At 42.8% G+C, this 22565-nt stretch overlaps 2 protein-coding genes across 3 annotated transcripts in view; one reads left to right on the forward strand and one right to left on the reverse strand.

The window, feature by feature from the left end:
• CDC20B (cell division cycle 20B) overlaps positions 1–21955 on the forward strand; it is a 67648-nt gene extending 45693 nt beyond the window's left edge. Inside the window, exons 12-13 of one of the 2 annotated variants that reach the window (XR_012382144.1) lie at positions 20765–21026; positions 21858–21955. Coding sequence is in view for 1 of the 2 variants with exons in the window: in XM_073905550.1 (XP_073761651.1) it covers positions 2198–2382 (185 nt within the window). In the remaining variant the exon portion in view is untranslated. Of the gene's footprint in view, positions 1–2197; positions 2967–20764; positions 21027–21857 lie in introns of those variants that run through there. The other variant, XM_073905550.1, reaches the window with a different exon arrangement.
• On the reverse strand, positions 5535–12860 carry GZMA (granzyme A). The gene is made up of 5 exons (XM_025892419.2): positions 12739–12860; positions 10000–10138; positions 8297–8438; positions 7827–8096; positions 5535–5891 (listed from the first exon to the last, which is right to left on the reverse strand). Exons 1-5 carry the CDS (start codon positions 12806–12808, stop codon positions 5730–5732), a joined length of 783 nt encoding a protein of 260 aa, XP_025748204.1. The 5' UTR covers positions 12809–12860; the 3' UTR covers positions 5535–5729.
• Positions 21956–22565: the final 610 nt, after the last annotated feature.

Below are 22565 nucleotides of genomic sequence, written 5' to 3' on the forward strand. Positions count from 1 at the left end.
CACTAATATGAGAGAAGTGTTTCAAGAATGCCGTTGCTTCTAATCCAATCCAAACTCCATTTTCCTAACAAATTCTGGAAGTAGTTGTCCTTTTTTTTTTTTTTTTTTTTTTGTCAAGACATTTTTCAAAAGCCTGCTTTGGAAAAGATTTGGAATTTTTTTTCTCTGTTACTCCTTTTCTGCTCCCCCCCCATTTTTCTTCATCTCAACACATCATAATAAAGAATGAAAGCATATTTATCACCTACTGTGTTTATTGAATTGACTTTTAAGTTTAAAAGCATCCATGTAATGTTTTATATTTATCCTAACTAAATTAAGTGGTTTTCGTTTATATTGCTTTAATTTTTAAAAATGCTTAATTAAAAAAAATAAAGGACACTGGTCTTCCATAGGAAAAGAGATTCTTCTTTGCTCTGGGTTTGGAGAATGGGCTAAATGGTTAGAACACTGAATTTGATTCTAGTTTTGGCTCTGCCATTAATTAGCTCTGTGACCTGGGACAAGGCAGTTGATATTCCTGGAATTTTTTTTTATCTATAAAATAAGGGAGCTGCTTTGTATCTATGAATCTAAATTTTTTAATGCACTGATACACCCAGAGCCAATCCCTCGTCTCTTTGGGGGCGTGTGGGTATGTACGTGCGTGAGCATGCAGGAGAGCACTGGGGGTGATGTGTGTGGATGGAAAAATTCCCAAGTGTCTGAGATATGTCTCCGTCAGGAGTGGAATATGTGTATGCACTCCTTGATGCTGAGACTCTGGTGTCAGAACACAAGATTATTTCTGAAATTCCAGAGCTCACTTGAGTTGTAAACTGTACTGGTTCTTTGAGACGACCGTCCCCCTAGCTAGATTTTATATGTGTCCCCAAATACCTCCTCAATCAAGAACTTACCCAACCTCTTTCCTTCCCTCCATCCTCCTGGCTCCAGCCTCCTTTCATGGAGTCAGTTTTGTTTGCTTTGGCTTGAAAGTTTGATTGTTAACCGTCACTGTTGGGTTAGGATAGATTTTGCCAAGTATTTTCCAAGGAACATGAGCCACGTGAGAAGTTCACATCAAAAGGACTCTGGTCAACTAAGTTTCAGAAATGCTGCTTATTATAGTCTTTTCTCCCAAATAAAGCAGTCTTGAAATAAGGAATCCTGTTTAATTTTTTTTTTTTTAACCTGGAGATCCCAAACTAATGTGAACATTAAACACTTTTTTCCCCTCATTTTTAATACCTATTAACCTCATATAGAATTATTGTTACACAAAATGTTCTTTGGGAGATGATCAGTTAGATAACAGAGAGAAGGGGACTGTCTCCAGAATTACATAACTAAGAGCTTTTTGGGTCCTTTCCTATCAAGCTGCCTCAATTTATTTGATTAGCTCCTTAAAACCTAGGTCCCAAGGGGATGACTTTTGGAGACAATAAGAAGGAGGATGGGATGGGTGGCAGGAGAACAGCAGTAGCCATTCCTGGGTGTTGGTGGATTAGAGAAGCTAGAACTGATAAGGGTTTGGGGCATGAGGGGTGTGGTGGGCTAAATGATCCCGCCATGCTATCCTCGTCAAATCCCCGGAGGCTGTGATTATGACCTTATTTAGCCAAAAGGTCTTTGCTGATGTAAGTTGAGGATTGTGAGGTGAGATCATCCTGGATTATCCAGATGGGCCCTAAATCCAATGACAAGTGTCCTTCGAAGAGACACACACAAGAGAACAAGCACATGGAGGAAAGGGCCATGTGACCACAGAGGCAGAGAGCAGAGTGATGTGGCCACAAATCAATGGTAGGAGGCACGGGTTGGACTCTCTCCTGGAGCCTCCAGAGGGAGCTAGCCCTGCCAACTCCTTGATTCTGAACTTCTGGTCACCAGAGTTATGAGAAAATAAATTTCTCTTGTCTCAAGCAGTGTGTAGTAATTTGTTATGGCAGCCCTAGGAAACTAATAAAAGGGGGGAAGAGCTCTGAAAGGGAAACCCAGTGAAGCAAAACCTCAGTCACTTTAGGTTGCTGCCCACAGTCAGCTCTGACTGGTGTTTACCACAGCAAAGGCACAGTGGGACCGCCAGCTTCAAACATGGCAGGTTTCAGAGAAGCCTTCATCCTGGGACGGGATGTGTGCCCCCCCCCCCGCCGGCCCCCCGGCCGCAACAGCCCATGTAGTGTGGGACATGAACTGTCTTCCCTTCTTCCCACAGGCCCCAGAGGCAGAGTGCTGCACCTGGCTTTAAGTCCAGACCAGACCCGGGTATTTTCTGCTGCAGCTGATGGCACAGCCTGTGTGTGGAATTGCTGTCCCTCAGCTCCTCCGCGAGCTCCAGTTTCCTCACGTCGAAGTGAGAATAATGACAGTGGCCTTGTCTTCTCCATGGATTTGTTGTGACGATCAAACAGAATGGAGTGCTTTTTCGGAGGTGAATGTTCTCGTGACCTTCTTCCTCAGGTTACTTTATTTGCTCTGCGTCCTTCTGTTGCATTTCCTAGACATTGTCTTTGCCTCTTCTCTATTTTCCCCTCCCTCATCCTTCTCTTCTTCTTCCTCCTTTTTCTTCTTTTCTATCTCTTCCTTGTTAGGGATGTGTTGCCACTGTGATGGAATATCTATAGCAGAGATTTCCAAACACCTTTTTCCCTCTTGACTTTTCTCCCAATCTCCAGTCTCATATTTCTTTCTGCCTCTGGATATTTGCTTTCTGAGATCCTTTCCTGTATTTAGTTTAAGCCAAATACATTAAAAACATCACTTATTCACTTGAAAAATACTGGTTAAAATCCTACTATATGCTAGGCAGTATGTTAAGCATACACATTGTTTCCTCTCAAAATGAGTCCCCTGTAGGACTCCCTTGACCCTCTTCATGGTCTCATCCCTGTCTTGGTCATCCCGTCATGCAGGGAACCTCCTGATTATTCTGCTCCGTGCTTAATCCATTCATACCTTGTTCTCTTCTGTTTCATTTTAGTCATGTCCTGAATACCTGATGACCACTCAGTTGTAATTCCTTCTGTTTTTCCTGTCTTTATTCTTCAGGGGTCTCCACCACACTGTTAGGTTACATTTCTAAAAGCATGGTGGTGATCTTCTCAGCCCCCTGCTCAGAAATTCTCAATGACTCCCTAATTACATAAAGCCCTCACTTAAACCTTAGGGTCCTGAGCCCTAGACCTGCCATAGACTGACTGAGTGACCTTGCAATGTGGTCATAACATTTACAAGAACAGGAATTTGGATTTGATAATTGTTAGGCTTTCTTTAGGCTCGATCAGGCCACTGTTCTCTCTCTCTCTCTCTCTCTCTTTTTTTAAGCAGTCTCCATGCCCAGCGTGGAGCCCAACGTGGGACTTGAACTCACAACTCTGAGATCAAGACCAGAGCTGAGATCAAGAGTCAGACTCTTAACTGACTGGGCCACCTGGCACACCTGTTCTATCTTTTAAATGTTAATCCTTGCTCATCTCCTGTGTTGACTCTGGGCTAAGTCTTGCAATTTTCCTGCCTTGGTACCTTTGTCGGAGCTTTTCTTCTAGTCTGAAATTCCTACTACTCTCTTCCTTTTCTTTGCTCATTTAAGTCTTAACCTCTCCAGGAAGTGTTTCTAGATGATGTTACTTGGGTTTGAACTCTTGGCACCAGTCTGTACCACCCCCTTGAACATTTCTTGTACCCTACAGACTTCCGTGTACCTACTCTCTGCCAACACCTTTCTATTATTCTGACCTCTATCACTATAGATTAGTTTTGTCTTATGCCAACCTGCAGATAAATGGGATCACACCCTGTATATCCTTTTTGTCTGACTTCTTTCACTCACTATTAAGTTTGTAATATTAATTCATGTTGTAACTTGTAACTGTAGGTTTTTCTCTTTCATTGCTGTGTGACATTCCATATGTATGTATAAATGTATGACAATTTTTGATCCATCTTATTGTGGATGAATATTTGAGCTATTTTCAGTTTTGACTTTAAGAATAAAGTTGTGGGGCACCTGGGTGGCTCAGTTGGTTAAGTATCCGACTCTTGATTTTGGCTCAGGTCATGATCTCAAGATCGTGAAATCAAGCCCTATGTCAGGCTCTGTGCTCAATGGGGAATCTGTTTGGCAGAGTCTCCCTTTACCCTTCCCCGTGCTCACATGCCCTCTAAAAATAAATAAATCTTTAAAAAAGAAGAATAAAGTTGTTATGCACATTTTTAAACGTTCTTTAGTGGACAAAAGCACTCATTTCTGTTGGGTATATACCCAGGTGTGGAACTGCTTGGTCATAGGATATGTCTGTTGAGTTTTAAGTAGTCACTGCTAACTTTCCTAAGAAGTATCAGCAATGAATGAGGGTTCCATGAAACTACTTTTTAAGTGGACTTCAAAATCTGTGATGTTGCTAGCAGGGAATGTTCCATCCTCTTATTGCTGTTAAAATTCTAACTATGAATTAGGGATTATCACAGGTATCTACAGTATCATCCCAGTGACTCTGTTAGAGCCCTGTTTTAGATGTTAGTACCAGACCTCACTTTTTAGTGTAGGGACTCCCATCCCTAGCTGTATGTTGGAACCACTGGGGAGACTATATGGAGAATATTATGTCCTGGGTCTCATTGAATACAATTAAATAAAAATTTCTAGAGGTGGGGCCTGAGCATTTGTAATTGAGCAATGCTCCCTTTGTTTTAAGTGCCTATTTCTTGGTGGTGATGTATGTTCTTGGTTTGGGTATACATTATGTGTGTGTGTGCATGTGCATGTATACTCCTAAAGGAACAGATGGAAATTGAAGGAATCCATTCACATAATCCCATTTTGAAGTGGCTGCTGGACTGATGACTACCCAATGAGTTCAATGTGCTGAATAACAACATAGGGGGTTTTCGAGGAAAACTTTGAGCACTTACTCCCTAGTATGTGATGGCAGCCCCTGTAACCATTGTGTTGGTTGGATCCACCCAGGCTCAGGGATGAGGAGAACCGAGAAATCACCTAGATAATCAAAGGCTTATATGCACACTAATGAGAGAGGAGGCTGACTCTCTGTTGTATACTTTTCTTGTCTGGCCAAGTGCATCATTTCTGTCCCCTAGAATTTTAATTCCTATTTCTCACCTGCCTTTGGAAAACACTGTAAGACATCTCCTCTTCTATTTCTTTCTTAGACTCAGGTTCTTGAGCTAGATAGAGAGATAGAGAGACAGAGAGACAGAGAGATAGATAGATAGATAGCATGTGTTGATGTGGAGCCATGGCCTTAGAAGGGCAAATGCATTTCCTTTTAACCCAAATGCTCCAGACTGTCTGTTCCTGTTTCCTGCAGAATTGTTGAGCCTGTCACTAGACAGACCTGCCCTTATTGTCACTCCTGCCGGGCCCCATTTGGACAGTGAATAATTCAAGGAAAGTATGTATGCCACTTGACACATGGATGACACTGTGACACTGGTCCCCTCATCTCTCCCTTGCAATATGTGTAAGGTTGTCATATTACTCTGCTTCGCTTTGCCAGTGCAGATCTGCTCACTGAAGGTATAGGAGAAATGGGTACAGTTACACAAATTGATTTTATTTATGGTAAGATTAAAAAGTCACAGCAAGTGCCCATCCCGTAAATGATGAATCACAAAATTCTACTCCCGAAGCCAATACTACACTATATGTAACTACCTGGAATTTAAATAAAAATTTGAAACAAACAATGAAAAAAGAAGTGACAGCAAATGAAATGAAGTACAATTAGCTAAACTAACCCCTTCATAGTCTTAATTATCCAGTTGAGATGCTTCTGCGAGAGAAGAGTATAGATGCCAGGTCCTCGAGGGTCTCCGCATTTTCCTGGAAGGCCAAAGGCAGTAACGCCTCTAAATGTACCCTCACATATCAAAGGGCTTCCAGAATCTCCCTGGGGGAAAACAAGAGAGGGAATGGGGATCAGCATGGAACATGATCACTAGTGGGATGGGAAGAATTCTGTTGAATGTGGAACATTCAATGTGGAGTTAAAACCAATCTTGACTTAAATGAAAATTAGTGCTGAAAAGTCCCAAATGTTTGGAAATGTTTTAATATTTTTAAAGTGGCTTACTCAATTTATTTGTAAACCAGTGAACATGAAATAAAACTTGTATTGTTGCTCATGTTACCCACTAATTTTGAGACTGATTCTGCTTTAGAAGGGAAACCCTCCCATTTGTCGTTTTCTTAAAATGCTTTATAACTCAAGGGGTAAAATAGTGCAATGCAGATGGGACGTTGAGGCAAAGAGCAAGCACCGTGTCTTCTAGTTTCTCTGGCATGTGTTTTCCTAAAGGAACAAAACCAAAGCAACTTTCCCCTTCATCTGTCAAATAGACAGAAATTGCTTCCCCAAGTCTCTTTGGAGCATCTGACACTAGACGGGACCTTCCAGGAACCAGTGATCACACTTCAGAGCTAGCTGACTCCACCAACAGAGAGGCTTCAGTTAGCTGGAGGTCACTGCTTCATGCCCCCTGCCTGTGCCACCACTGTGTGAGCCTGGATTGTCTCACAGAACTCTAGAATCAGTGTATTTTAAATGTATTTGAGGTCTAGAGTCTGAAGTGGTCATTTCACAGCTCTGGCTTTAGGGAATATCGGTGGTGAAAGACAGAGGGCCACTGAGGCATGTGCATAGAACTGCAAATGCCGGACTCTGAGTGCCCAGCTCCTTCCCAGCCACATGAAGGCATCAGTGGTCCCTCCTTTTCAGGCAAAAATTGGCCTTATGAGTATATGAACTGAGGAAGTATGTGGGAGCCTGGGATCCCTACTGGACAGGTATATTTCACAGAGGGTCTGAAATTTTCACAGGGAGTCCTTCAGGTTTAATTCACCCGCGGCCAATTCTAAGGGGTCTTGGGCACTACAAGGATGGCAGAAGGACTGCTAATCTTCAACCCTGGAGGGTGGCTGTGGAGAGGACAGGCACACTGGGACGCTGCTGTGGCCTTAGGATGTTGCATGTGGTTCCAAGGGCGCGAAGGTTCTGGGTTCCTGGATTGCCAGGATGGTGGATGAGGGGAGGGGAGGAGGGAGGGCAAAGGAGAGAAAGTGGAAAGGTGCAGAGGACCAATGTCATCTCTTCCTGGGATGTGCCTAGCCTTGGTTCTGAAACCAGCCATTCAGATTCTGCAGATGTTTAGACAAGCTTCCGGGAGACCCCTGGATCTCTCAGTCTCTGATTCAAACTCCCAGACCACCTACACTGCAACTCCTTCTCTTCAGGGGAGGTTCTACAGGGTCTTTGGGAAAAGTGAGAAATGATAAACTCAGAGCTTAAAACTTCTAAGGAGTCTCTGCTACTCGTATCTTTAAGCAGGGCCGTGTCCCACCGCCTCTCAGGGGACTCTGGGATGGAGGCTTGCATAGTCTCTGTATGGGTCACATTTGGAAGTTGCTTCCTGGGGACTGAGCTTGGCTCTAGGAAGCTGCAGAGTCTAGCCAGAGATCCTTAGGCTTGGGAAGGACAGGCATTTCAGACTTGCTGGGTCAAATGGCAGTGAATTTTGGGGGAGTACTGAGGTGGGGGAAAGGGCGTGGAAGGCCCTAGAGGAGCCCTGACTTCAGTTCTCCTGGATGTTACATATTTTCAAATTGAGATCTGTATGTGTTTGCATGAAAAATGAGAACAGGTTTCTGATGAACGACTTACGTGAGCTGAGACCATGAATTTATTTGGGATTTTATCAAACTTCTGTAAAAAAAAAGGCACCAGGACCCTGCAGAAGCCAATGCCATGACAAGACAAAGCCTGATGTTACATATTCTCTATTTGCATGACTTCAACAGCTAAAACGTGGGATCTTATTTTACTTACATTGCACGAGTCTTTTCCACCTTTGAGGCTGCCAGCACAGATCATAGTCAGTCCAATCACAGGATTATAATTATAGTGCTTTTCATCATTGCAGATTCTTCGGTTTATGACGGTGATATTGACTTCTCTCAGGGTATCAGACTGAGGTGAGTTATTGTGAATGCTCCCCCAGCCTGCAACTTTACACACGGTTTCCGGTTTGACATCCTCCCCCTTCTTAGGGAGAGGGAGGATACTCACTTTTTTATTAATTTTTGCTTTTTTGTTCAGCTGTTAGAAGATAAGCATGAAGACTTAACAAAATAAGATCATTTCAATGGTCCGATTTTTACTTAAATTCTAGCCCAACCTTCAGGGACCCCGTTACGTAGCTATTGTCTATGGTCACAGAGTACTGAGGAAAAAATTTTCATGTAGGTGGCCAGATCGGAGGAGGTTCTGTGACTCTGAAGTCAATCAAAGGTACATACCTGTAAAAGTTTCAGATCCCCCTCATGTGTGTCCTGGTCAAAGCACGGATAAGGAAACTCTTTCTTAACATACATTATCTGTTTTTCTGACTCTCTCTTGGTTATTGAGTGAGCTCCAAGAATGACCTGGGACTTTCTGTTCCTGAAAGCAGACACAACACTATTAACCAGGTTCCCTCTTTATATCAGGCGCTCAGCATATTCTATGATCAGCTTTACTGTCTCATTTGCAAAACTACTTTCTGTGGCAATACTTGTTTGTGGCTCAGAAAGGAAAAAAGTGTAAAGAATAAAAAATTGTTTATGAATCTGTCATCATCACCACCAGCTTCTTTGTAACACGCTAAACTCGGTTCACTGAAAAACATATAACAAGAGAATTCCATGGCAGCTAAGCCAAGTCTTGGGATCTTAGGGGTTGGGTCTTTAGTGCCCCTTTACCCCCCTTGAGCTGTGATAGAGAATCAGGTTGCAGAATACTGGAAGACAAAGGTCTCAGGGGTCTAGAGATGGAAGCAAAAGGCATTCAGTGGTTGTAGAAGAATGCACTGAAGGGATCTTTGTAAGAGAACAACAAACTTAAAAGGGAAAGCTTTCAGAAATATGATTGCCCATTGAAGGACCTTATTTGCATGGCACTGAGTGTGTGTATATTGGGGGGATGGTGATCTGAAGCAGAGGCCCAGGATTCTTTCTTTTTTTTACTCCCTGCAAAAGGTTCATTTTGGTTAATAAAATCAAAATACTCAGGAGGTGTCTTGCTGGTTCAGTTAAGTAGAGCCTGCGCCTCTTGATCTCAGGGGTGTAAATTCAAGCCCCATGTGGGGCGTGGGTCCTACTTAAAAAAATACTCTCTGGTGTATTAATAATTAAGGTTATCATCATTCACAGCGTAGTATAAATGAAACCAACCAGATCGTCACACTGTCATTTTTTTTCCATTACATCAGCTGATGTGAGTTTCACTTAGGAAACTAGAACCGTGGTTTCAGTGGAGCACACCTTGATGATGAAATGTTCTACACATCTGCCTTGTCCAAAACGGTAACCACTAGCCATCTGTGGCTACCGAGGACCTGAAACGTGGCTAGTGCCACCAAGGAACTCAATCTGTAATTTTATTTAATTTAAATTCATAGAGCCATGTGTAAATTCATAAAACCAGTATGACAGTGGCGACCATATTGGACAGCCCAGGCTGAGAGGCTTGATTATGAGAATGGAGGAAAGACCAGGCCTGGAAGAGCTTTGAAGGCGGTAGTCAGCAGGAGTTAAGAGATGGCTGAGATGTGAGAGACGTTCAGGAAAGGAAGAAGGAAGGTATTAGAAACAAGCTTTCTCTACTTGACTATTGTGCTCAGGCTCCCAAGGGGACACAGTGTTACCCTTCCAGACTGTGGTTAATTCTCTCTAATCATGAAGTCAAGACCAGAAGCAAAGCCTTGGAGCACCCAGAGCCGGTAGCTCTAGAGGAGTCCAACACAAAGCAGGGGGGTGCTCACTGTGGATTCCCCAGTGATTTGATACTTTGGAGCTGAGTCTGGGCTTAACTCTCTGCTGGGGTAAAGCAATTTCTCAGAGACTTAAGTGATAAAGATATACACGTGAGCTTCCTGTGGTTTTGGTGAAGATTTATTCTCTTTATTAATATTCTCCCAAATGAGAATATCTGCACAAACATTTTTTAGAACCCAAGCACTTACAGGGCACAATGAGCGGCAGTCAATACCCAGTCTTTTGCGATCAGAGCCCCAGCACAGATTTTTTCTCCTTTAAGAAGCACCATATAGGGTCTTGAATGAGGACTCACTTGATTTCCTCCAATAATTTCTACACAGAAATCTGTTAAAAAGAAAAAGGCAAATCCTATCAGTGCCCACCCCAGAGAGTTCTCCCTAAAGCCATGTTCCTAAGACCAGACAGGCTTTTTCTGCTTGGAGAGGAAACATAGGTAACAGCATCCAGCCCCTGCGCCCCCCCCCCCCCCCCCCCCCCAATGCAGATGCTCAGATATCGAAACGCAAATCCCATTCCTGTTGGACTCCCTAAGAACGTCCTGCTCTTCTTTCACCCACAGAAGCTGGGCCATCAGCAGCTCCAGGGATTATGAGGCTGGAAATCAGCCTCAACCACTGACGTCAGGCCTCAGGGCTTGCAAAGGGCAGAGAGCTCTGCTTTGGTCGGTCGCAGTTGTTACAGGTGATGCCAGTGAGGATGACAACCGTGAGTGCACTTCCCCCTCCTCCCTTCTGGCTGAATATCGATCTGGGGAAGCAGAGCAGCTTTTACAAACCAGAGAGTTGCCCTTCTGCCCTTGCCAAAACACACGGCTTATAAACTGATATAGTACCTTTTAGCTGTGCCCCCACCTATGGGTTCTTTGGTTATTGTGAGACTTCCATTTAATTGAAATTTGTACTCTCCTCCTTCCTAAGTTGACAGAATAATATCTATTGCACCTGAGGCTCCCCTTCAACCTGCAGACTGAAACGCACGGTTGAACGGAAGGCCTTTTCCAAAGAGGTAGGAGAAGAGAGGAGAGAAGATGTTGTAAGGAGACCGACCAATTGAATTTCCTTGATGACAGAGCAGGAGTTTCATTATTACTGAACAATAGACCTGTACACAAGAAACACCATCCAGGCTGGTTTACCCATCCTGTGCCTTTGTGATATACTTTCAGTCCTGCACCACCTGCGCCAGGTGTTCTCGGACTCTCCTAAAATACTTCTCCTGACCTCTGGCTGAGCCCCAATGGCTTCTCAAATAGGGCAGAGTGACCGTTACTCCATTAGTAAAGCTAACTCACTGCCAAATTCACAATAAAATGCAAATGGTAAGAGTGACGGAAGGGGAAGAGAGAGGTCTTAAGGGCTCTCATTTCCAGAAGTGTGTTGGGAAGGGGAAAGGACAGGGAAGTTAAAAGATAAGGAATTTAGAGAAACCCAGAGAACTTCACCCACATCTCAAATTTTCCTTGGGTGAGTCATGTATGGAAAGATCCCATCTCTGGACTTTCTGAGCTGCAGAAATCATACACTTGACAGAATAACTTCATTTTGCAGAATCACCTGTTTGGTGAGCACATACACAAGCTTCCAAAAAAAAAAAAAAAAAAGTCAACATCTGCAACCAACCACTCCTAAAAGGGTCAGGGGTAGAGTTTAGAGCAGACGAGGAGCTTTTGGAACCTAGCAATTCTTGATCCCTACCCAGAATCAAAATAAATGAGAATCTCTGGAGCTGGGGCTGGATGCACATATTATTTAAAAAAGCCCTCCAGAATATTCTAAAGTATAGGAGAGTTGAGACCGTCGGTCTAGAGCATCAAGTCTTGCTTTGCTATATCTGTTCCCTTATGGGCCCACATTGCTCTCTCTGACCACAGGAAACAGAGAAGAGCAGAGCAAGCTGCTTCTCTTGTTTCCTTTGAAGGAAAGATATAACTGGATTTTTTATCTGCTCTGTTTTCAATGTTATGAAGGATTTAACATGCCCGAACACAGTCATACTATGCCAGGCTTATGCTCTGCCAACACTTTTTACCCAAATATGTGGCAACCTTGTTATTTAAAAAAAAATTCTTCTCATTTTTAGGTGCAAGATAAACCATAGAACAAGTTCCTTGGGTGAGACAGGTTTTTCCATCAGCCCCTGCCCCCCGCTCCCATGTCCCAAAGCTGACAGACCCTGGGCTAACGCCATGGCTGGTGCGTACTTGTCAGCACACTTGAGGAAGCCCTAGAGCAGTCCTCACGTTCTTGAAGGTTTTCAAGGAAAACCTAAGGCCACTCAGGGGGTATAACCTGTCTTGTGATAATGCCATGAGCTTCAGAGCATTTGAGACTGATGCCCGTGCAGCTCGTACAAAACCAGGCATGTCGGTTATTCCTTGGAATGCCAAAGAGTTAGCTCAATACAAAATACCATAGCACTTCCAAAGAGTCAATGTGGGGACTCTTTCCCAATGACATACTAGCCTAGAGAAATCATATAAATTCAAATTATTCCTGGTTTGTTTTGGGTAATGAAATCAGGTGTTTTTTTTTTTTTTTTTTACTTTTGTTTCAAACCATCTATGTACTCTCTGCAGCAAGAAAGGCTGCACACCACGATTCCTTTCCTGAAAGGTACTATCTATTTTCCTAAGGCAAGCATTTTTGTTTATTTGCTTGTATTAACATTGTCTTTCTGTCAATTTTCAAGTTATAAATTGGCAGCAATAGGCACTGGCGGTTCTATTATTTTTTTGTGAGGAAATTTTAAAGAGGAAAGAAGGATGTTTTTCCTTCTAAAAATAAAGACATAGACTCCGAGGGAGAATATTAAAGTATGGGGGACACATATCTCCTCTCGTACTGAGCTAATCTGGCCAAAAGTTTGCTGAAAGTCTGCTCTGTTTGCTTAATAGTTATGCTGGAAATGATGAGAAGCAGTCTTACCTCCAGGAATATGCAGGAGAAAAATGGCAATTGAGAGAGAGGATGCCAGACACGCACAGGAGTTCCTCATTGTGGCTACTGTCCCCACATCAATCAGCACGAAAATCTGTGTTAGTTCTTGGCTGACTCCATCTATATATTGGGGGTACAAAGGATGTGGTTTTCTCTCCTTCCAATTTCAAACTTGAGCATTCAGAAATGAGACACAAGTGAGAACAGTGAACAATTGCTCATTACCAGTGGGCTTGCTTTCCTTAGCTAGGACTGCTGAGCAAAGGGAGGGCAACTCTATAGTGTGGGTGGGGGTGAGAGGACCCTGCTGCCCTCAGAACGTAGTACACAAGGAGAGACTCTAAAACGTCTTGGCAGAAATCTGGAGGCTTCTAGTTTTCATCAGCAGCAATACTACCTTCTGCAACCACTAATGGAATCTATGAGGACTTAAATTAGAGCTTTGAAAACAATTGGTCAGCAACCAAATTTTTTTCTAGTTATGGGTTAATGTAAGGACTAATAGGTCAAGGGCAAGTGGAAATGCAGGAGGGAGTCTTATTTATTAGTTAGCTCCTGCCTAGATTCTCCTTCCCCATTTTGTGGACGATAGTTTATTGTGCTCCTATCTGAAGTCTCTGGCAGGTGTGGAGACAGAGGGAGGTGGGGATAAGGGAGTGTTGCCTCTTTCCAGCCCTCTGTGTTTCCCTTGATTGTTTGATTATACATCTTGAGATACACGGAAGATATTGAGCTTCCCCTTCCTCTTCCCCTCTCTGCTTTCCTCCCTCGTCCCTCGACTCTCTCGCTCCCTTTCTTCCTTCTTTCTGATTTAGCTAAAGAAGGAAAATGGTAGTCAGACGTGGCTATTTTGTTCTAATATTAAGGAACGTCTTTCTTTAGGACAGATGAACCTCAGTCCCTCAAGGAACAATATTCAGTATGCTTTCTATTAGAAACGTTTTATGATCTTTTCTGAGGGGAGGATGTGGTCTTTATTATAATATACACGGTCATATGTTCTTTCAGGATGTTTGGTGTTACACCAACCATCCCCAGAGTTAACATGTCAATAACTTCAGACCTAGTGGTTTCTCAGAAATCACACGACCTTATAAAGGAGCCCTACTGAGACCCCTATGTTTCCTTTTCCCCAAATATTACTAGTGCATCAAAGGTTAATCATTTTCAGTAATTGCAATGGGATACCCAGCCTCTGGTTGTGGCAAGTAATTTTAGTGCAGACTTAAAGTCAAATCTTGACTGATTATGGCTACTAAAAATTTCCTAATGGAAACAGTGACAATTCTGTATTTTTTTTTAAAGATTTTATTTATTTATCAGAGAGAGAGAGAGAGAGAGAGACAGAGGCAGGCAGAGGGAGAAGCAGGCTCCTTGCTCAGCAAGGAGCCCAGTGTGGGACTGGATCCCAGGACCCTGGGATCATGACCTGAGCCGAAGGCAGACGCTTAACCGACTGAGCCACCCAGGCGTCCCCAATTCTGTTTTGTTTTTTTTTTATGTGAATGTGGTTGCTATTCCCTCATTTGTGTTGATTTTTAAGAGCTTTATAAAATATATTTTACATACCATTAATTTTACCCATTTGAAGTTTATAATTCAACAGTTTTCAGTATATTTACTGAGTTGTGCAACCATTACTCTAACTCATTTTAGATCATGTTCATCATTCCCAAAAGATTTGTACACATTAGTAGTCACCATATAACCCATTAGAGTTACCATATGGCCCAGGTTACTGGGTTATATGTTAACTCTATGTTTAACATTTTAAGGAACTTCTAAACTGTTTTCCAAAGTGACTGCACCATTTCACATTCCCATCAACATTGTATGAAGGTTCCAATCTCCAGCACTGTGGAAGGTTTCTACATTGTTGCCAATACTTCTTGTTGTTGTTTAGTAATTGCTATTCTAGTGGGTGTGAAGTAGTATCCCCTTGTGGTTTGGATTAGCATTTCCTGAATGACTCTGAGCTTCTTTTCACAGGCTTACTAGCCCTTTATCTCTCTTTGTTGGAGAAATGTCTATTCACATATTTTGCCCTCTAAAAAATGGGGTTGTTTATCTTTTTATTATTGAGTTGTAAGTGCCCTTTATATATCCTGGATATGATTCCCTTATAAGATACATGATTTACAAATATTGTCTCCTAGTCTAGGGGTTGTCTTATATTTTTCTTGATGGTGTTTTTCAAAGCACAGTTTTAAATTTTGATGAAGTCCAACTTACCAACCTCTTTTGCCTTGTGTGTTTTGTTGTCATATCTAAGAAATCACATCCTCTTTCATCTCAAAGCACATCAATTTACATGTAGAAGATTACTGATTAGATAAGAATATATAACTCCCTTTACTCTCACCCTGAATGTGAAGTCACAATTCCTTATAGTGAGATTTTCCCTTTCTAATCTATTGGTGTCTCTATCAAAGGAACTGTATCAGTCCCCAGAATCAGCAATCCTTGCAATAGTTAATACTCAGAAATGATTCATCATTATTCCTCCTTTTCCAGAATCTGGTCTGTGTCGCTTATGTATTTTTCAGTCTATCACAGTGACATTGACTTCTCTCAAGGTATTCGAAATTGTTCACGAGTCTTTTTTGGTGCTTTCCCATCATTCTTGCTGCATGATACCTGGTGTAGGGTGTGACATTTCCTCTTATTTTTCGTAGCTTAAGTATTCTACAGTTTTATAGCAGCTTTACCTTCCAGCTAGAAAATAGGAACTGCAGTTTTAGTCAAGGACAAGAGGAACACAACCCAAAAAATAGCTCTGATTAAAATATATGTCTTGCTTATTTAGTATGTTCTAATGAAGGACATGGCTGAAGACATGTTCTGATAATCGACGATAAGCAATTGGTTTTTTTTAATGTTTCAAATTTTTACTTAGACTTCAGTTAGTTAACACATAGTGTAATATTAGTTTCAGGAGAATTCAGCGATTCATCACTTAGTTGTAACACCCAGGGCTCATCCTAGCAAGGGCCCTCCTTAATGCCCATCACCCATTTAGTCCACCCCCCCGCCCACCTCCCTCCAGCAACCCTCAGTTTGTTTTCTACAGTTAAGAGTCTCTTATGGTATGCCTCCCTCTCATTTTTTTCCTTTTCCCCTATGCTCATCTGTTTTCAGCAACTGATTTCTAAAAAGTCACATATAGGCGTGTTTTGCCATGCTAGTCTAGGTTAACTTCCGTTCCATTGGCCTGTCAGTGATAAAGTTATATTGGTGGTGGATGACAGTTCTGTGTATGAAAAGCTGCAGTGGAGAACTCAGTCATTATTCAGATGGTCTTAGGTTTGTGAATGGACAGGTATTGAGACCAGTGGAAGAAAACCAGGGCTCTAGGTGCAGTGGGGCTGGGCAGAAAAGCGGCCAGAGACTTCCTTTGCCACCTCAGTGGGAATGTGGTTTCCCCACTTCCGAGCATGTGCAAACCAGCCTGAGGGTCTCATCTGCCTTTGAGGGCTTGCCCACACTCTGCTCTTCTCTTCCATTTGCCAAGCCTCTTCTTGGCTACCCACCTTGTTCTCTTTTCAAAAAATCAAGGTAAGGAAAGTAGCAAGTGTGCTCAAGGGTGAATACACAGGAGAGGGAGACAATTCTAGTTCTTTCTTTTATCTTGCCTTGAGCTCAGTTCGAAACTGCAGAGGGTCTTGGTCTTATGGAGCTTCTAAAAACACAGGACACAACAGTAGTGGCCACTGTCACATGCCCATCCTTGCATTGTTTTCAGCCCTCACTTACTCACCTTTGACTGCCCCCACTTCCTGAGAGGCTCCTCTGAATAGCTGGTGCTCCCAACCCTCACCTTGCTAACATTTAGAAGCTGAAATGGTCACAAGGGCAAGCCTTTCCATAGAACACGGAGTCACACGCCCACGTGCACCTTCTTTCCTTCTCTCCTACTCATGCTTTCTTACAGCCTTCATGCTTGTTATCTGGTTGGTTGGACAAGGGGGAAGGAGCCTTAAAGGTACTTTTGATCTTAATGAACGGATTACAACTGGAGTCTGGGGGAGCCTGTAGGTGTAAGGCACAGTCCTCTCAAGTTCTCCTGTGCACAAGCACACGGGACAGCGCTGAGCACACCATTATGTTGAACCCTGGAAGTGTAACCATGTTGAAGTCCTCACACCCTCTTTATGGTTTCTCGAGCAACCTCACCCTGTTGGCCACAGAGGTGGCAGAGATGAGACGGAGTTTCCTGACTTTATTGTAAGAACGCAAACCCCACACCTCCCCTACTCCATTCCACCTCCTTATAAAGAGAAGAATTGAAGGTCCTGGAGGAGGCCTGACACCACTTCTACTACTTGCTTGAAACCTGAGTCCAAAATCTCTAGCCTCCTCTTGATTATCTTTGCCACTGTCAGGATTACTTCTAGCCTTTACACAAAATTATTCAGGAAATACCTACTGAGGGTGTCTTATATACCAAGTACTCCTCTAGGCGTTGAAGGATATAAAACTAAAAGAACAAAAACGCTCATTCTGGGGAGCTCACACTGCAGCGAGGGGGACAAACCCATCCAAAGCGTATCAGAGGTAACTGACAGGGAGAAGAATGCAGCAGGGAAGTAAGCCAGGGAAGGGAGTTGCCTTTCACTGCTCAGAATGCTGGACAGGGATTAGAGTGTGGGAAGGAAGGGTGACCTTGAGAGAAAGGTCCCCCCGCTGTCCTAAGGCAGATAGTGTGGGGAGTCATGATATAAGTATCAGTGGGCAGTGAGTGTGGGGGGAGATGTCTGGAGCTCTCTCCCTCCTCTTGATGTGGGGTTGTGTGGATCTCCCGAGCTTCTCTTAGCTCCTGCTGGACAAGTTCCTTAGCAGCCCCCTTCGGACTAGTGTGTCTCTTCTATTCACATTCTGCCTTCCTGCCGTGCCTTTTCTATTCCACTCTGTGCACGGCCGCCAGATAATCATTCTAAACCGTCTGACCACGTCACTGTCCGCCTTCAAACACATTCCCATTTCCTTCCCCAACAAGTTCAAACTTCTTACCATGGTTTGCAGTGCTTGGCTCCACGGTCCTCTGTCCTGTGTCCCCTCTTTCTCAAATCTCATGAGAACTCTCTTTTTTCTCCTACTTCCTCCAAATAAATTTTCCAGAAAGACTCCTCTTATCCATGCTGCTCTTCCTGCCTGGAAGCTTTTCCCCTCTTCCTCCCTTTTACCTGCTTATCTTCTCTAGAAGATCTCTAGAAAAACTTCCCTGACCCCCTTCTTGGTTATCTCTGTCACTGATGAGAAAAAAAAAATCAGGGCTGTTAACTTACTTGTCTCTCCCACTAGCCTGGGAGTGTCTTTAGGGCAGGACCTGAGGACTCTCTTCGGAGGAAGAGAAAAGCAGACTGGCACTCAGAGCTGGACCCTGATTTTTCCTGCTGACCATAAACACCCTCAAAGATCACCAATATCAGACAGGGCGAGCAAAGCCAAAGCCACTCTGCAGTCATGCCTGAGCAACAGCAAAAACCAGGTCACTGAGTACACCACAAAAGTGACCAAACACCCCCTACTGGCTAAAATGAGTCACTGCTGCTTCTTAAACGTGGTCTCTATTCTTTCTGCCTTTTAAGGTAAGTGAGATTCGTTAGGATGCCCAGTCAGAGAATTACCCCACTTCTTGATACCTCTCAGTTCAGGGCAAACTCCTGCTTCTTTGAACCCTCCCCCAAACTGCTGACACAAGCCTAAATCCCATGATAAGACCCATCCAACACACACTTATTGAGCCACTCCGTGGGTCCTAGGTGTAGAGTCTCCCTTGCTGAGCAAGCTTCAATTAGCCAAGTCTGGTCTGACTGCAGGGGAGTTCACCACTTGGGAGTGCCAGATCCTATCACACTAGGAGTTTTCTCAGCATCTGCTGAGAACATCTGAGGCAATAGTTCTGGGTCACAGCTGTGCTTCCTACCCACACTCTCACAATGGCCAACCTTGGCTGTGAGGACCTCTTTGTAAAAACTAGTTTCACGTTAAACTGACCAAAGTCAACATGGTTATTTAAAAAAAAAAACAAACCCACATATTTAACTGAAGGAGCGCAAGATCCCCTTCAAATGACTGTGGATCACAGCAGGGTTAGGAAATTGCCATTCGTTCATTGACTCACTCACTCATGCATTCATTTATTTATTTATTGGAAATTGCCTTTTTAAAGGAAAATATTTGGTCATGTTTCTCTTTATGGGACATGGGGTGGGTCCCAAGAAAAACTCAATGTTTGCCCTTTTTGGAAGAAACAAGGACAGCATATCATTTATGTCAGAGAATGGAGGAAATTAAGCCATGAACTTAATTTATTCAAATTTGATCAGTTTTTTTTCAGAGGGCTTCTTATTTATAAATAAGCATGGAAAAAACCGGTGAATTTATGGGGTTTTCTTTTGGTGTTTCTTTTACCTAAAACTCCCACAATGTGTGTTACCACAAATTGCTTCCATTTCACATCGTTTCAAGAAAAGAAGCACCAGGAAGGGAATCCTAGGCCTCTGGTAGAGGCAAGAACATTGTGTGGCAAAGGCCAGGAGAGGTATGCTTGGGTGCTGACCAGAAAGGACCAGACAGAGAAGCTGCGGGTACCTCCACCTACTTGGGATTTGTGGAATCAATACCTAAGGGAAGAAACTAAACCCCCAAACCAAGAGACTAAACCCAAGAACTAGAGTGGAAGTAACAGGTTTGCTTTTCTGTGCTTCAGGGAATATAGTGTATCTCGCTTTAACATTCAAACATGGCAAAGTTTGACAAGAGTCAAGCTTTTCATTGGTAGACCTAAGGAAATGATCTTACAGTGAAATTTTAAAGCTGAATCTAAACAAACACACGCATGCACCTACATATGTGCGTGCGCATATGTACACAGACACAACAGAAGTCAACAAGCAAAGATGGCTAGCTGGGAGTCTGGGCTGTCAACCTAAAGCTAGTCTGGGAAAGGTGGGCACAAATATTTCTGGATTTGCTGGGCAGACTTTGCAGCAAGTGGGTCTATTAATTAAGCATGCCTGTGGCTAGCTTCATTTACAATGTACATTGTTCCTCCTTGGTTAATTCTCATTCAGCACAACAGTGTAATACAAATCTGTTTGGATCTTCTTTGTGAGAGCTAGTTTTTCTGTCTCTTTTATGCATGCAATTTATGCTAAGGTGAACGGGGAAATAACAGGTACTCATTACCAAGAGCAGGTACCAACGAAGAAAAGAGCAGCATATCTATATGATAATCATTCTGACTTTCAAATCACAATTAGGAAAAACACTAGTTTGGACCACAGGAAATGGCTATATTTTTAATGTCAAATAGTCACATGTCATAATTTCCTATGGTTCAATGTAACATATAGCAACGTGGGAGAACACTAATTCTACAGGAAGCAAATCACTTGCAATCACAGAGGACACATAATTTGCCTATGTTAAACGTGCTTATGAAAAAAGCCTACTGGCAACAAAATATAACAAAATATTAACAGTGCTTGTGTGGGGTTGACACCATTATGAGTGCTATTTTTACTTTACCTGTTTTTTCAAAAATTAATCATGTTGCTATTTACAGTGAAAAAATATTTTAAAATAGTGTGCGAAAATGGTCATGCATTTCAATCTTATTCTATAAGATCTGGTCTTTGCTTATGGAGATAAATATTACAGTATTATAGATATCACATATATTAAAAGATATGACATATTATAGATATTAAAAGATACAGATACGGAAAAGATAAGTACTATAATAGAACATAACACTGAATGTGCTCGCCCACTTTTTTCTCCATCCTTTTTTTTGGTTTTGGACTTCAGAGTCCTTTTCACAGACCCACCCTCCCCCAAGTGCCTTGAGGATGAGAGGAGCTCAGAATACTTACAAGTCACAATGAGCAGTGGCCAACAGCCAGGTTCCTTTGACTAAAGCTCCTACACAGATTTCCAGCCCTCTGATTAGAGCTGTGTAGCGTCTTGCGTGAGATGACATTTCATCTCTTTGTATAATCTCTCACAGGATTCTGGAAGAACCGAAAGCAATCCAGAGTGAGGTCCCATCTTCCCCACCACATGTGGCGCTGAGCAAGTTGGCTATAATGAACTGGTTTACCGCGTACATGGACAGGCACTCTGCGTCAGGAAGAGAAGGTCAAAGCAGTGTGGACGGTGTGAGGCTTCCCCACTCTTTCTGCGGTGCTCATGTCTGTAATTACCATGCCCTGTGATGCTCACACACTTGTTAGTGTTTTCTTACGATGAATTTAGTACTCAGTATTCGGGTGAGTTTTATTATAAGCTAATTTCCTAGTATGTTAGGTTTTTAAATCATTTTTTCTGCCACGTGTCTCGATTTGTTTCTGTTTTGAAATGGTTAGGGCAAAAATGAGAAATATCTAGAAATGCTCCATCTTTTTTTTTTTTTTTAAGGAATGGTTCTCTGATGTCCTAGTAAACACTCAGAGTGCCTACTTAAAAGGCAGATTTCCTAGGCCCACTGCAGGGACTCTGGGTCAGAGTCGTAGAGGCGGAAACTGGCAACCTGCATTTTAAATAAACACTTCAAGTGATTCTGATGCAGGTGGTCCCCAGAGCAGTTCTGAATTTATAAGGCTGTGACCAAATCCTGCAAAGCAGTGAGTTAAACTACTTTTGCCTCTTTGTGCGGGCATTCCTAGCAGAGGGCATTTTACCAGCTTGCTATTTGATCATAGGTGTGCATAGATAGCCAGGAGGGCAGTGTGATCAGAGCTAAAGGGTTGGAGTGGGGTGGCCCAGGGCTGCAACGCTCTTGGCAGGACACCCACAACTTGGCTCTGGTCCCCAAACAAACCTCCTGCTCCTTAGCTTGTGTGAGGACAATTCTCCATCCTTGGATTCAGCAGCTAGAATATTGAGAGCCTGCTTCCATTGTTACAGTTGAAAAAATGCCTTATTAGTTACACAGGTACCCGTGTAAGTAAAGGCACCTTTGCATCTTAACCCTTGGAAGAAGAAAAAGTGGTCTTTGGGGCGACTGGTTACATCCTGGGTATTTTGGCTGGGAAGAGACGGCTCATGGAGAGACTCAGTTTCCTTCTTTTTTCTTCCTCCCTCCACCTCCCTCCTTCCAGGTGATTCCTGGGCATGGCTGCCAACATGGCTGGAGAGGTCGCATTTTTCCCCAGGAGAGCCTGAGTGATCTGTAAAGAAATAAAACCCACTGCCTTGGTTTCTTGAGCCTCATGTGAGCCCAGCTCACTGAACCATCTGGCTCTGCACTGAATACGATGGTACACCTTGAACGTAATAAAGCTATAGGTTTTTAGTGGCTTTTATTTATTTTTCTCTTTCCCCCTTATTTGTTATTATGTATATGGAAAACGAGACAAGGTAGATGAGCTAAAATAGGGGTGCAGCTATAAAATATATGTTGTAACCCAACAACACATGTTGACTAATGTCCCCAGCAGGGAAGGGCAAATAGCAAATTCATTAAGTACACTTTTGCTTGTACTTCTAATTCCAGAGGCTGAAATCATGGCAAGACCTTTTTCCTGTGCAATTCACATATTAATTCATTTTTTTAATCTGTGCCATTATTCCACAACTGTTTTTGGATGACTTCTGCAAAGATGAATAAAACAAAACATAGTTCTTATCTTTAAAGAGCCGAGTAGTAGGAAGATAGAAAAATGCTGTGGACAAATACACAAATGATCACAGTGCAGACAGTGTGCTGAGTGCCTGGGGAATATAAATGAGGAACGGAAAGAATTCAGAGACACAGCAAATACCATCGGTAGGGAGCCTGGAAGGTCTTCATGAAGAATGTATATTTA

This window comes from Callorhinus ursinus, unplaced genomic scaffold (genome assembly GCF_003265705.2).
Source record: "Callorhinus ursinus isolate GAN/ISIS: 27379988/994484 unplaced genomic scaffold, GSC_fseal_2.0 scaffold23, whole genome shotgun sequence".
Classification (NCBI taxonomy): domain Eukaryota; kingdom Metazoa; phylum Chordata; class Mammalia; order Carnivora; family Otariidae; genus Callorhinus; species Callorhinus ursinus.

Coding starts and splice junctions, on each gene's coding strand:
- GZMA (XM_025892419.2), bottom strand. CDS start 12,808: ATGAGGAACTCCTGTGCGTGTCTGGCATCCTCTCTCTCAATTGCCATT. Junction 10,139..12,738: donor TCTCCTGCATATTCCTGGAG/GTAAGACTGCTT, acceptor TCTTTTTAACAG/ATTTCTGTGTAGAAATTATT. Junction 8,097..8,296: donor GGGATCTGAAACTTTTACAG/GTATGTACCTTT, acceptor ATCTTCTAACAG/CTGAACAAAAAAGCAAAAAT.